Below are 15,162 nucleotides of genomic sequence, written 5' to 3' on the forward strand. Positions count from 1 at the left end.
AGTCCCCACTTCATTAAGAAAACAGACCAGAAAGGAAGGGAAATAAAGAGAATGTTTATTAAAGATGGCTGGTGGGGGAATGAGACCAAGAAGTTCCCAAAGAGGGGTCCCAGGGACTGGAAATGAGGGCTGAATCAGTAAACAGAGGCACATGGGAAGAGCCACCTCCCCCAGCAGGAGGCTCCTGGGTCCGGCCCAGCATGGGGCTAAATCGTGGGAACTGGGCATTGACAAAATACAGGGGAATGTGGGCGATCCGGCCTGTGGACCAACACTGTAGAGAAATTATAAGGGGGAGAATGAAGTATCCAACCAAAATACAGCAACTTCCAACTCAAAACTCCTCACCCCTGTCCCAATGTTCCTCAGATCCCATCTCCACCCACCACAACACCTGGGAATCCCCTCCCCCACCCCTTACCACACTAAGTAGGGCTCCTTTGTTGAAGGATGGGTGAAAGGCGATCAGCTGGGCCCAGGCGCCTGGTTCCCCCTGTACAACGCCGCTGGGAAACAAGGCAGGGAAGAATTGAGAAGGGTAGAGAAAAATGGTGATGGGGGGGAGGGAGGACCAAGCAGCACTCACCAGGGAAGCAGTTCAAACACAGGGCTGTTTCGGGTCCGGAAGAGGAGGATGACAGGCTTGCCATGCTGGACCTGGGGATTTCCTGCAAAAGGAGTAGCAAGGACAAACTGGAAGTAGAGGATACCTTAAGATAGGCTTGTGGGGCTGAAGCTGAAGGGCAAAGTCAGTGCGGGCTGTCCCCCTTCTCATCCCATTACCTTTCATGAGCACAGCCAGACGTTCTCCACTAGGGTCCCAGACCATGGAATGAGCTTCTCCCCCTAGCCTAGAGAACACAGTGAAAGGTGAAGGGGAGAAGTAAGACAGGGCCTTCCCCCCTCCACACACCATGCATGGCCCTTGCCCCTTGTTCACCTTTCCTCCCCATTGGGTGTCTGTATTGTCGTCTCCGACAGATCTGCCACAATGGTAGCTGTCTTGGCACCTCCAACATGCCCTTTACCCTCCCCTGTGGAAATGGCATGTGATGAGACCCCTTCCAACCTCAGAGGCCCTGACAGGTAGGAGGAGGGGTCTCTCCTGGCCCACCCTCCCAGGAATCTATTCCAGTTTCCCTTACATTCCTCCCAATCCCCCAAAGGTTGGGTCTATTAAAAATGTTCTGGGCCCTCCCTCCTCCCTTGAAGGTACTTCTTACTACTGTGCTCAGGGAAGGTCAAGGAGTAAATCAGAGGCTCTCCTAGTACTGTAAACAACAGGCGGTTCCCATCTGGGCTCCAGCAGCCAGTCTGAGGAAGGAGGAAAAGGCATCAGTCACTGAGGAAGGACAGGAGTAGCCTCCAGGTGATGGTTGTATGAGGACACGATGTCTGAGTGGGAAAAACAACTGATGACTGTGGCCCACCCACTCCCTCTGTACCTGACAACGCCCTGACAGAGTAGGCCACCTCTCACAGGTCCACATTTGAGCTTCCCAAACCCTATGCCAGAGAGAAAGGGGTTTGGTTAAGGACTTCCCAAATTCCAAAATGTCTGATTTTACTCTGCCCAGAGAAAGGCCTGTCTGTTCTCTCTGACTCCTCACTCACCGGAAGATGGCAGAAGGAGTGGTGGCCAAGACTTTGCTGCCATCAGGGGACCAAAGCAGATAGGTGACTCCACCCCCCCGGAACCAGGAGAGGGGAACACAGGTCTCAGTTGAGATGTCCCATACCTGAAAGCATGGGGAGAAGGTATTCAAGGGAAGGGGCTCAAATATTCCCAATTATTTTTCAAAGGACTTTTATAGGTCCAGGAGAGCTAGGAACTAAGGTTGATAGGAACTGTAGGGAATGCATTTGGGCTAAGTATAGCCTCATTTCCCCTCACACCTAGACAGCTACAATAACCTTCCTCCCCCAAGTCCTTCCCACTTGGGTCCATCCTCCCCAGGCTATCAAAATGATCTTCCTATCATCTACCCCCTATCCAGTCAATGTCAGGGGCTTCCTATTACCTCCAAGATCAAATGTAAAATCCTCTACTTGGCTTCTCAAGTCCTATATAACCTGGCCCTCCCTGCCTTCTTCCCCTCCATGACGTCACTGGCCCCCTGCTGCTCCGGTTGTTTGCACTGGCTGTCCCCCAGACCTGGAATCCTCTGCTCCCTGGCTTTTTCAGCTTCCTTCAAGTCCCAACTATGATCCCACCTTCTGCAGGAAACCGTTCCAGGTCCTCCTTAATACTAATGCCCTCCCTCTGAATCTCCAATTTGTCCTTCAATCTCATGCTCTGTACATAGTTGTATAGTGTCTCCCCCTGTTAGACTGTGAGCTTGAGAGCAAGGAGTGTTTGTTTTGGGGAGAGGACTGTCTCTTTGCATCTCTAGGACTCAGCACTATTTCTGACACAGAACATGAGCTTAATAAATGCTTACTGACTACAACCTGGACTATAGAAAACAGCACTCCAAACCTGGCCTCCCTCCACTTTCCATCATCAGGTAAACAAAAGGAAACTTGAGAGCTGGGGAAAAACTCACCAAGACAGCAGCATCTACCGGTGAAGCTGAGAGCAGTCGACCTCCATTGGGGGACCAGGCCAGGCTGGTGACAGGGCTGTGCCCCGGATGGGAAAGCACCTGGGCACAGCCTGAGGAAGGTCTGCACAGTGGGAGGTTAAGGAGAAGGAGGTGACAAGGAGGCCCAAGAGTCCAGCTTCCCAGCTGAGCCAGAAATTCTCAACCCATCTCTCAAATTCTCAGTGGTCATTCACTGTCCCTCCAAGTCAGGGGAAAAAGAGAAGGACTCTATCATAGAAAGGACAGAGGATGAAAACATAATGTCCTGATGCCCCTGAAGAGGGGATAAAGAGGAAGAGGCTCAGACCGAAGCCAGAGGAACTTCCTGAACCTTGACAGAGGGCTTCCCTTCTTTGCCAAGGTGGGAGGTGAAGGGGGCACAGCAGTTCCATCTATCAGGCTCAGATGTGCTGGTTAATTTTGTGGACATACTTTTTTTCTCTTTTTGTTTGGGTCCACAGTAGGGAGTTGGGGAATGTGTTCAGAAATGGAGGTGATGTAAAAACTAAAAACTGATCATTTTTTAAAAAGGAAAAAAGAGAGAAGGAAAGATTTCCTGATTTATCAAGTTAGGAAATACTAGATTAATGAGGTTAAGGTTGTTGTGACTGCAGTCTTCAAGAAAACCCATTGACCAGGGGTATAAACAGTGGGGTAGATGAGAATCTCCTTTTCCTTCTTATAATAATAGCTAATATTTACAAAGCATTTATTACATGCTAGACACTGTGCTAAGTGCTTTTCAAGGATGATCTCATTTAATCTCACAACAATCCTGGGAGGTGGTATTCTACCCACTGCATTACCTCGATATCTTTTAAACTGTCTTTTCAGTCCAGAACCTAGGCTGGATCAGAATTTGATTCCTGATTCCAGGCTCCATCTAGGAAGCTTTTTTTTTTTTTAAACTCATTCCCTTCCTGCAGTTTCTGCTCAGCCTCCCCAGTCTCTCACCTGCTGGCTTGAATTCAGTCTCGGATTAGCTGCCTGTATGTGTTCTACTTGCCCTACTAGCCTCAAAATCCCAGAGGGAAAAGGCTGGTTTTCTCTTCCTTCTGGGTAGTGTCTTCCCACTGCCACACTCACAAAGCTGCTTAGGCTCCCAAGGCATGTGGGAGGACTGCTGGATAGGATGGGGGTCAGAGAAAGGAAGGGACTTACCGGGTGGACAGGGAATTGGGATCCAGGGTCCAGATAAGAATACAGCTTTGACAGGCCACGGCTAGCACTGAGGCACTGAGGGGCTTCCAGGCAAGAGCAGCCACATTTCTCTGCAGCCGGTGCTTCAGAGAGGGGACTATAGTGCTGAGAAGAGAGAAGGACAAAAAAGGAAAGATCCAGAGTCAGGAGTGAGAATGACAGAAATGGGGCTGAGAGACACAAAAAGGGGACTTTGGGTCAGTTAGGGAAACAGGTCCAAGACGGAAGGATGGGCAAGAGAAAGTTGCAAAAGCAGGGTCTGGCAAAAGGTGACATGCCAAACCCTCAAAGAAATTCAGAGATCTCCCAGCCTGTGCCCTTCCCCAACACAAACATACAATCACCCCAGTTATGGGAAACTTAAATTCTTAAAGGATCCTAGGGGAAAAAAAAGTCCAGAAATCTTCTGGATCCAGGGCCATCTAATGAGCTGTGGAAGGCTGGGAAGTTAAAGGGAAATGATCACAGAGTCAGGAAACCTACTTTCCCTGGCCCACAGGTCCACACGTACCTGTTGGCATTGTATACCCGAATAGAGTCATCCAACAGCACCACCGCAAACTTATTGGTATGAGGATGCCAGGCAAAAACCCTCAGACAGCAGCTGGACCTGGGGTGTAAGCCAGCATGAGCAAGAGGGACCTGTGCTCCCCAATCCCAATTCAGATTCTTGGTCACTTGAGGAGCTATTTTTGCTCACTTGGTGGAAGAGGAAGAAGCAGGACATTATCTCAACCCCAACTCCCAAGCCCCCAGACCAGAGGTGTCCAAGCTATGGGTGTGTCTCCCAACTCCCAGGAGCCCCTTACCAATTGGTGACCTGGGCAAACTCAGCAATCAGATCTTCACTCCTGAGCTGTAGGGTATAAAGGGATGAGGATGGGGCATGCTGGGATAGAGAGATCCTGCCCTCTTACTGACAGCCCCCACCTCCAACCCTTTTGGGGGATTTAATCCTCTTCTCTCACACAGGGACCGAAACCCGACCTCCACAGTCCATGGTCACCAAGACTATTCTTCCCCTCCCTCGCCTATCCTATCTTAAACATTTTTAAGGGTTACAAATAGGGGGTGGGGGTAGCACAAACTCACTGACAGATGGGGAAACAAAGACCCGTGGAGAGAAGAGCCCCATCGACACAATGCTAGGGCCCAGCTTGATGCTGTCTTCACCCACTTGAACACTGTGGGGGTGAAGGGGACAGTTATAACTGAGCCACCCAATCAGCACTTATCACACATCTGATGCATGCACTAGGACACTTTTAAGCTGTGACTGAGCCTTTCCAAGGTGATCTGTCCTATAGACACCCTCCATGGAGGGTGGGAGTGACAGATACAATGAAGTTAGGGTTCAGGAGGAAAGGAGCACTAAGGTGGGCAACAGAAAAGAGCTGAAGTCAAGGGGACAGGTGTGGGAAAAGGCAAATGAAGTTTACGAGGAACACATTCTGTGAACCCAAATGCATTCTATATACTAGGCATCATTATTCATTACAGAGGAAAAGAGATGGGGGAGTAGCAGAAGAGAATGACTCACCTTCCTCCTCTGAGTTAGCGACCTCATTCAATACACCTGAAACCCCCATATCACGCCTGCAGGGAAGGGAGAGGCCAAGTCTGGGATTTCCACATTTCCCTTCAGCCTTCTGCCTCCCCCACACCTGCCTTTTAGAGCATGAAAATCATGCCATTCACTCAAAAGGATGTTCTGGGTGGTCTCTGTGCAAAGCACTGTGCCAGACGATGCATAAGGACCCAGTCCTGGAGAACTGGGAAGGTAACACTCAAAATGTTCTAAGGATACTTGCTAAATATAAACAAGTACAAATAAACAGAATACAGCAATGTCTGAGCTGATCTGGATGGGATGATGGAGGAGGGGCCAGAGACTGGGGAAAGGTCTGGGTGGTTAACTAAGATCCAAGGGTTTACACTTAGAAGGGACTATCTGTTCCAATCCCCCCATTTTACAAATGAGGAAACTGAGGCCCGAAGAGGGCACATACTTGCCTAGGATGTGACAGATGGTAAGTAGCTGAATTCACTTGAACACAGCTCTTCTGACTCTGACCTCCAGGGCTCTTTCCACTGCTCTCAGATGAACCAGAGTCAGTGAGTAGAGAGAGACCCTTGAAGCACAAACTAAGGTTTATCTTTTGATAGGTTAGGTAATAAGGGTCTGATAAATGGTTTATACCAGGGGAGGCCACAATGACAAAGTCTTTGAGTAAAGGCCAGCAGTAGAAGCTTCAACTTCCCCAATAACTACAGACCCAGGAATTCTTGCCCCCGGGCCTCACCAGGCACTGATACATCTCTTCCAGATACTCTCGCGGTGATGGATGAAGGCAGTTTTGGTGCCATGGTCCAGACGCCCAGGGGTCTTTAGTGGGTCTTTCGTCAGATGAAGAACAGGAAGGTTGATCCACTACATATGCAGGTTTTCAGGAAGGAAGAAGGAATTAGCTTCTCTCTTCCTATCCCTTGGCTTCCAAACTCTAATAAAATACCCATCCCCTGGGGCGGTTAAGTGGTGAAGTGAGTAAGAGCTCTGGCCCCAGAGTCAGAGGACCCGAGTTTGGTTCTGGCCTCAGACACTTAACACCCACACAAAAAAAACTAGCCTGTAACCTTTTGCAAGTTATTTAACCCCAATTGCCCTCCAAAAAGGCAAAAAAAAAAAAATACCCACCCCTTCTCCCTAATCTCCCTCAAAAAAGGCCCAACACATTATAGTGGAAATGGCACTGGGACTCTTCACACAAATAAAGACAGGTCTAAATAATTGGAGGAATATTAATTGCTCATAGGAAGGTTAAGCCAATATAATAAAAATTACAACACTGCTTAAATTAATTTACCTGTTCAGTGCCATGCCAATCAAACTATCAAAGAATTACTTTATTGAGCAAGAAAAAAAATCATACCAAAATTTATCTGAAGGAAGAAAAGGTCAAGTGCTTTGTTAAAGTATATGTGGTGAAGTGGGAAGTTTGTTAGATAAGGTAATAAAACCTGATTTTGTATCCAGGACTTTCTATTTCCTGTTATCTCTGGGTCTCAATTTCCTTATCTGTAAAATGCAGGGATCATATGTTCTTAACCTAGGGTCTGTGAACTTGTCTGTTTAAAATTTTTTTTTTTTTGCTTTTTGGAGTGCCAAGGCAGGGCAATTGGGGTTAAGTGACTTGCCCAAGGTCACACATCTAGTAAGTGTTAAGTGCCTGAGGCCAAATTTGAATTCAGGTCCTCCTGACTACAGAGCAGGTGCTCTATTCACTGTGCCATCTGGCCACCCCATATTTTAGTATTTTGATAAATTATAATTGGTTTGTTTTGTATTTTATGCATTTAAGCACAGACTGTTAAGTGGGTCCAGGACCCAAAAAAGGTTAAGGAGCTCCAGATTAAATCAGTCAATAAGCATTTATTAAGCGCCTACCACGGGACAGATACTTCCATAATCCTGGCAGGCCCTAAATCTGGTACTCAGCTCCCATCCAGCAACTGCTTGGCCCCGCCCCATGCCTTGTAGCCCCGCCCCTTCCCTGGCGAACCCCTCTCGGGCTGAGCGCTCGCCCCACCCACTTCATCTAACCCCACCCATTTCAAACCTTATCTTCCAATCCCGAGCCTTCCCTCTCATTCCGTTTCTTCTTTGCTCCACCCCTCGCCTCTCTCGGCCCAGTGTACCCAGTAAGTTACCTGACCCCGGAAGTCGGGGGGCGGGCTTTCATAGCTGTCACCCGTCACCAACTCGTTGTTGTACTCGTAAAGCGTCACTTGGTCCCAGGGCGGTGACGGTGGGAACAACGAAAGGGAGCACATCCTGCGAGGCGGCCCGTCCCAACTCCTAGCGGTCCCGAGCACGCTCCAGTTGGAGCCGAAGCGCGGACGGGTCGCCGCGCAGGACAAACGCCGCCGCCTCCACGCCTGACGGAAGTAGAGGGCCTTGAGCGCGGAGCGACGGCTTGGAATTTCCGGTTGCTTCTCGCGCCCCTATGGCGTCCTGCAGAGGAAGCAGCGTGCACACGTCAGCAGGGAGGGGGCACCTGGTTACTGGAGGATGAAGGCTTCAGGGGAGGGTGCGGTCCTGAGCCTCTAGTCAACCTTCACCTTTTGGACGGTATACCCCTTGCATTCTGGGGCTTTAAATAAGTCCTGTGCAAAGGAAATCCCTAATTAAAGGCCTTCTAGGTGTGTGAGCAGTCTAGAAGAGATGTATGATTGTCAGAACCGGGAGGTTAATGCAGCACCCCTCTGGAAGGGGATTGCAAGCCTCCTTCCCCCAAATGACCCAGACTTGGGGGAAAGCAGCAGCGGTGCCAGCCTCAGTGACATTGTCGTACCTTTGAGCTTGCCACAAATGGGCCACCTCCACGTTCAGGAGGTTTTCCGACTCTCCATCTTCCCTTACCAAACACTGTTCTTCCACACTGATTTTCGGCCCCTACAGCCCCCAATTCCTGGACCATCTTCCCCTATATTAACCTCTCTCTCTTCTCCCCAAAGACTTGTGAGGGTCCCTAAAGTCAGGGTAAGACCTCATTATAAACTGCTAAGAAAACCGGAAAGCAGTCTGGCAGCAGCTCATACCCTGTACCTAGCTGAGCTCCAAATGGATATTTGACTTAGGGATGTATGGAGGGTTCAGGGAGGACTAGCATCCCTGCATTTTCAGGGTTGTTCATCCACCTGTGGATCCAAGAAGCCTTAGCATTGCACGGTAGCCACACCCCATGAAACTGACTGCACAAGGTTGAGGGAAACTGACAAGCCTTAAGGTCAGAAGTCAGGGGGATGGCTACTCCAGGGACATGAAGGCTTCCTCCAGGGGAATGGGTAGATGAGAACAATCTCATCCAACAGCCCAGCTTGGTCAGACATTGAAAATGCCAAGGTCATCTACTCCATCCCAGGCCATCACTGTCCTCTTGGTTTTTGTCTTGCCCCTGGACCTTAATGACTCTGGAAGAGAGAATGAGACTGAGGACTTTATGCAACTCTGCCTCACTTAAATCTAATTCAGGAGCAAGTCAAGACATTATGATGTCATTGGTCCTCTTTTAAAAGGAAGGAGAATAATAATAACAACAAAATGTCCTATCATATACAAATTAGAGGAGCAAGAAAGAAATGACCTTTTGGATCTACAAAGAGAAGAATTCATGGCCAAATGGGATAGAGTGGATCACAGAAATAAAATAGACAACTTTGATTACATAAAATAGAAAAGTTTTTTGTTACAAGCAAAACCTATGCAGATAAAATTGGAAGGTAATAGGTAATTTTCTCTGATAAAGATTTCATTTTGAAGATAGATATTAACTAAGTCAAATTTATGTAAAAACAAGAACCATTCCCCAACAGAAAAACAGTCTTCTCTCTCCCTCAATCCAGTCAATTCTAGCTCTGTAATATTTCTCCAATCTGTTCTCTTCTCTGTACTCACAGCCAACACTCCAGTTCAGGACCTCCTTGGGCACTGATCATATGGACTATTGTAATAGCCTCATTTTAAATTTTTTCTTCTTTAAAAATATAATTTATTGATATTTTTATTTTCACACTGTGTGAGATGAAAGAGTCTGAGTCTGAGATCAGAAAAGGTCTTTATTCTTTCTCATGAGAAAGGGCACTGCCCCTGTCCTCAAATGGCATCTGCCAGGGAGAGTGCAACATTTGGAAGCAAGCCCATGGTTACATACCCCTTAACTCAGAAACGTCAACCCCCAACTGGCCTTCACTCTCATTGGTGGGGAGGCAGTCTCACAATCTAAACTAGGGAATCTATCTTGAAGACAAAGAACATGGAAACACATGGGTGTCCAGTGAAAGTCCAGGAAAGCAGTTTTGTCCTTATTTGGCATATCTTGTGTTGGGGTGGCACTGGGGAGAGTCTCCATTGCTCTAAGTCCCTGATTCCTGTAAAGTCAAGTGACTTCTACACTTAGGCCTAGTGGATGCTGAAGCCACTCTAAATTTGATGTTTCAGAATGGGGAAACTTCACTGCAAATTATCCCTCACAAAACCATATACAATTTAGCAAAAAATATCAATACATTAAAAAGTTTTGAAAAGCAAAGTTCCACACCTATAAACTCTCACTTCTGAAAAGAAGCTAGCTTGGAGACATCTTCTCATATCTCCTCTTTGGGGTCATGCTTGTCCTTCATTTTGGCAACATTTCTTTTTCAGCTGTTCTGTAGTTGTCTTTCTTTCCATTTACATGGCTGTAGTGAATATATATATATATATATATAGTGTTTCCTTAGCTCTTCTTACTTTTATTTGCATCTGGTCATGCTTCTCCATATTTCTCATATTCATACAGCAATATTCTATGTAATAGTCCTCTAATTTAACTCTGCTCTCTCCCCTTTCTAATCTATCTTCAATAGAACTGCCAAAATGTTATTCCCAAAGCATTGTTCTGACTTTGACACTCCTTTGCTTAAGAATTATAGCACTTATATCTCAGGGTTGTTGTGAGGATTAACAATTAAGATAACAATTGTAAAGTGTTTAGGACAGTTCCTAGCACAGTATAAGTACTACATAAATGTTAGCTGTAACAATACAGACAGTTTTTACTTTACTTGAGTGGATCAATCCACAGACCTTTAGAAGGGAGGGAGGCAAGAAGGGGGCCCCATGGCTCAAGGACAGGAGGAGGCTGGGACCAGCCATGTTGGGGCCTGATCTGTAACCTAAAGGAAATATGCCATCTACAACTTTTTTTTTTTTTTGCAGAGCAGTTGGGATTAAGTGACTAGCCCAAAGTTACAAGGCTAGTAAGTGTGTCAAATGTCTGAGGCTGGTTTTGAACTCAGGTCCTCCTGACTCCAGGGCAGGTGCTCTATTCACTGTGCCACCTAGCTGCTCATCTACAGACTTTTTAAACCCTCCCAAAGTGATGTAACTCTTTATCGTTGTGACTCCTAATTAGCCCATTGTGATTTCTTTAATAAGTAACCTTGAAGTTTTGTAAGTGTACGATTTTATAAACTCAGTGTGTTCAAATCTGTAACTTAGTCTATTTACTAATTTATTGTAACTTTGTTCAACCCTTGCCTCAGACACTTACTGGATGTGTGACAGTGAACAAGTCACGTAACCCTGTTGGCCTCAGTTTCCTCATCTGTAAAATGAGCTGGGGAAGGAAATGGCAAACCACTCCAGTTTTGCCAACAAAACCCCAAATGGGGTCACAGAGAGTTGGGGCACTACTGAAGAACAACTAAAGGAAACATGGGATAATGAGTCTGTCTGACCAGACCTTTGTGACCTTTATGACCTGAGGCCATAAAGATAGTTATATATTTAGAAAAATTTTCAGTCTCTATGATATAATTTTTCTCTGTAAGTAGATTGGTCCAATCCCCAATCAGGGTTCAGAGTTATCTTTCTACCTCATAAACCTATGCTTATAAGTACATTAAAAACCTATGTTTTTATGTAAAACCTATAATTTTTATTTAAATTTATTATAAAATTTTATTAAAAACCTATAATTTTTGTATTGTGATAAGATTTATTCTGCAGCACTTACATGTCACACAAATTCAATAGGAGATATTTCTCCTATAACATTGTCTATCTTATCAAACACTATTCTTGATTCTACAACCAGCCAAAATGACCCAGTTGCTGTTCTCTGTCCATTCTATCTCCCATCTCCATTTCTTTTCATGGGACTGGCATAGAATCTCTTCCTAGCTGCACCTCAGAAAATCCTTGAATGTTCAGTTTAAGGGTTGCCTCCTAAAGGAGACCCAATCTGAGTCCCATTCATTCATGAATGCCCTGTCCCCACAAAAACCTTTGTTGAATGTATTTTGTATTTACTTATCACGCTTATGTACACTGTAAGTACAGTGGTATAGTATATAGGGTCCTTAAAATGCCCTATCATATATGTATTTGATATTTATCTGTGCTCTTGTATTGTGGATGGCAGGGTGGCACATTGGAAGGAGGAGTAGCTCTGGAGTCAGACCTTACTTCCTATCACTATCTGTGGGACATTGAGCAAATCAGAAGTTTCCCTGGGACTCAGTTTGCTCCTCTCTAAAATGAGGAGTTTGGACCAGATGATCTCTGTGATCCTTTATTGTTCTCCCACCTCTAGCCCCCTTGGAATACAAGCCCTTTGAGGGCAGGACCTATTTCCCTTTTGTCTTAATACTCACTGGCACCTAATAAGAATCTAGTAAATGTTTTTACTAGACAAAGGAATGAATGATTTGGGTCTAGGGGGATGCTGAACTACCAAGTAATCTAATCTGAGGGACATTCTGCTTTAAAAATGTCACCTACCTCTTAGGGAGCTACCTACCCTGACACTTTCTACTTTAAGTTAGACAAGCCAAGATAAGAATGAGGCTCTGTATGTCTCCAGAAGACAGGTTAGTGTTAATGGGAAGAGAACCATATTAGAAGTTAAAAGAGTCAGGTGCCTGCTCTAACACCAACTGGCTATGTGACCTTGGGCTAATCACTTCACCTTCACAGGATTTAGGGCTCAAAGGAATTTTAGACATAATCTGCTCCAATCCCCTCATTGTACAGTCAAGAAAACTGAAACTCAGAGAGGTAAATTGACTTAAATAGCCTTACCTACCAATCCAAAATTTTTTTCCAGTTACCAGTTTACTTTGGTAAAATGAGGGGGATTAGAAGATTTTAAGGTACCCCTTTAGGTCAACTTTCCTCTAGCCTTCTACTGTTAGCATGATTAGTTTATTGCCACAAACTGAAATCATCACTTTATGCACTGTAAGCAGGACATTGACCAGCTGGAGCCTTTTCAGGAGAAGGCAACCATAGCTGGACATGAAATTATACCACAAAAACTAGGGCTGTTTAGTCTGGAGAAGGAAGAAATGATGAGAATTGCTTCAATTATTTGAAAAGTTGCTATGTGAGCCACAGAGAGAAGAAATAAGGAGCAATGAGTGGAAGGTAGAGAGGCACACTTCCTTTCCAATAGAGAAAAACTCCTTGACAAACATAGCTGCCCCCAGAATTCTAGCCCACACCCCTTCCCAACACTTCTCCCATCAATAGAGGTCTTCACGCATTGACTGAATGACAATTTCAGGTAGAGGTTCATTTAGACGTCACCTGAAGCCTTTTCCCACTCAGATTCTATGAAGATGCCTCAAGTCTAGCCCTGAAGTGATGAGACCCAGAGCAAGGAGTTCCAGGAAAACCTAGAGAGAGCAGGTCTTACTGAGTTGTAGGGGGGCATCCTGAGCTCTCAACATCAAACTCCCATTTCACAGTTTTGCGGAGTATGGTTCCTCAGTATGGTCAAAGGCTATGAACAGGAAGTTTTCAAAGGAAGAAATTCAGTCTATCAGTAGTCATATGAAAAAATACACCAAATCACTAATAACTTGAGAAATGCATACTAAAGCCACTGAGCTTTATTTAAGTACTTTACACTCATCAGTTTGGTAAATTGACAAAAAAAAAAAAAGAAAATGACAAATATTGGAGGAGCCATGGGAAAACAGGTTCATTAATGCACTCTTTGGTGAAAATGTAAATTTACGCCAGAAAGCACTTTGTAGTTGTTCAGAGAAAGTTATTAAACTATGCATACCCTCTGACCCAGTGATACCACTACCAGGCCTATAACCCTAAGATAAAGAAAGAGGAAAAAGATCCATATGTACAAAAATATTTACCAACTATTCTTGTGGTGGCAAAGAACTAGAAACTAGAGAGATACTCATCAATTGGGAAAGGGCTGAACAAATCATGGCAGGGAACTTTATTGTGCCAAAAGGAATGGTGAACAGCTTCAGAAAAACCTGGGAAAACTTGCATGAGCTAAAAAGAAATAGCAATACCGTAAAGACAAATTTTAAAGACTGAAGAACCCTGATCCATGCAGCTACCAACCCCGAGGACTGGGGGTGAAGAGGGGTGAAGACGTTCCTGGCAGAGAGATGAGCTCAGAGGTGAGGCAGAATGGTCGATGGGGGGACTCGTTTTGCTGGACTCTGTATATGTGTCTTCCTTTTTCTTTTCATGGGGGGGGGGGGGGGTGGGAATGAGAAGGAAAGGAAACAAATGCTGGTCAATCGGAGAAATAAAGCCTTGTATTTTAGGGTTTGCCCAGCAGGGCTCATTTGTTGTCTGTTTCATAGACACAGGCCTAGTGCACTGCCCTGCCCGTTCCACGAGGGGGCGCGCTTGTCAAGGCTAAATCCCTGCCTGCATCGAAGGGACTACTCGAAACACAAACGCCTGCCCAACATTATCCGGGGAACTCGAGGGGAAACCGAGGCAGCGGGAGGGCGGGGGCCTGAGTGACTGGAGAGGAACAGCCTTGCAAGGGGGCCTGGGGGAGGCGGGGGACAAGCCCGCGGGCGGCAGCTCTGCCCCCCGAGGCTGCTTCCTGAGGGTGCTGCCGCAAGCGCCCCAGGACCCGGGCCCTGCGGGCCTGGCGGGCCTGTCTTCCGGCGTCTCTGCTAGACGCGGCTTTTTATCTCTCAGAAAACGAAAAAAAAAAAAAAAAAACCCTGATGGAATGGGGGAAGATGAGAGGCCTGGGGAGGCCGGAGCGCCGGGCGCTGGAAGGCCGGGGGTCTCGGCGGCCTAGTCTGGGAAGAAGTGGGGCTGGGGACCGCTACCAAGACCCTGGCCCCTCCTTTCTGGGGTTCTGGGGTTCCGCAGCTCCCCAGGGAGGCCGGGGCCTGCAGCGCAGCGCAGACAACTGCGCAGTCCCTGCAAAGCCCCTCGGACCGAGCGCCCTGCCCCCCGGGGCGCTTGGAGCGCCTGACGAAAAGTGCCCCTGTGCAGAGCAGCGATAGGTGCGGCGCCTGCTCCGGACCTCCCCCCCACCCCACTCCCACACCCCTGCCTGGCTCTCCTGGCTTCCCCTCCCCCTACAGTGGGGACACCAGCCGCAGGACGTGGAAAGCTGCCTGGGCTAAGCCTCGGACTCGGCACCTCCCCCGGGCAGAGGAGCTGGAGAGCTCCGCCCAGCTCAGCGGGGGAGCCCCGGGGCCGGGGGCCTCACAAAGCCCTATTGTGACTTGGGGATCTCTGGTGCCACAGACCAGCTTTTGTTCCTCTGCCGCTGCTCCTCAGGGGCGGATGATTGCTAGGTCGGGGGCGGGGTGGGACGTAGCCTTAGGCCCGGCCAGCCCACGGGGAGTCCGGCCTAAGCTGGAAGCGTCCGGCGCAGATCGCCTCCAGCTCTCCTCCCCTGCACCCCGAGCCCGCTTTCTCGGCCTTTCTCAGATTGCCGGGGCCCTGAGGCAGTGCCCAGAGGCTGGGCCACTTGGAGGGGCTTAGCTCTGGGTAAAATCGGAAACAGAGAAAGTGCCCAGTGTTTTCTGCCCACGGATTAGAAGA

At 47.2% G+C, this 15,162-nt stretch overlaps 1 protein-coding gene across 3 annotated transcripts; it reads right to left on the minus strand.

Annotated features, from left to right (window-relative positions):
* Positions 1 to 34: 34 nt before the first annotated feature.
* On the minus strand, positions 35 to 7,806 carry AAAS (aladin WD repeat nucleoporin). 3 transcript variants are annotated; one of them, XM_069101208.1, is made up of 16 exons: positions 7,494 to 7,799; positions 6,089 to 6,216; positions 5,326 to 5,381; positions 4,878 to 4,969; positions 4,595 to 4,641; positions 4,297 to 4,395; positions 3,747 to 3,890; positions 2,547 to 2,667; positions 1,615 to 1,739; positions 1,446 to 1,506; positions 1,224 to 1,314; positions 941 to 1,034; positions 784 to 851; positions 587 to 668; positions 422 to 506; positions 35 to 274 (listed from the first exon to the last, which is right to left on the minus strand). In XM_069101208.1, the coding sequence occupies exons 1-16, from the start codon at positions 7,614 to 7,616 to the stop codon at positions 59 to 61; spliced, it is 1,632 nt and encodes a 543-aa protein (XP_068957309.1). In that variant the 5' UTR covers positions 7,617 to 7,799; the 3' UTR covers positions 35 to 58. The 3 variants fall into 3 exon arrangements, with proteins under 3 accessions (XP_068957309.1, XP_068957311.1, XP_068957310.1); XM_069101210.1 differs by having other exon boundaries at positions 5,799 to 6,216; positions 7,494 to 7,514; XM_069101209.1 differs by lacking the exon at positions 6,089 to 6,216 and having other exon boundaries at positions 7,494 to 7,806.
* Between the last annotated feature and the right edge of the window lie 7,356 nt (positions 7,807 to 15,162).

This window comes from Petaurus breviceps, unplaced genomic scaffold (assembly GCF_028583685.1).
Source record: "Petaurus breviceps papuanus isolate PSGF00001 unplaced genomic scaffold, PetGlider_PUasm1.0 454, whole genome shotgun sequence".
Lineage (NCBI taxonomy): Eukaryota > Metazoa > Chordata > Mammalia > Diprotodontia > Petauridae > Petaurus > Petaurus breviceps.

Bases quoted from the DNA above. Each gene is read 5' to 3' on its own strand.
- AAAS (XM_069101208.1), bottom strand. From the start codon at position 7,616: ATGTGCTCCCTTTCGTTGTTCCCACCGTCACCGCCCTGGGACCAAGTG. The intron at 4,396-4,594 runs GTAAGGGGCTCC...CTTACACCCCAG, and splicing joins TTTGCCCAGGTCACCAATTG to GTCCAGCTGCTGTCTGAGGG. The intron at 1,740-2,546 runs GTGAGTTTTTCC...CCATGCTTTCAG, and splicing joins CGGTAGATGCTGCTGTCTTG to GTATGGGACATCTCAACTGA.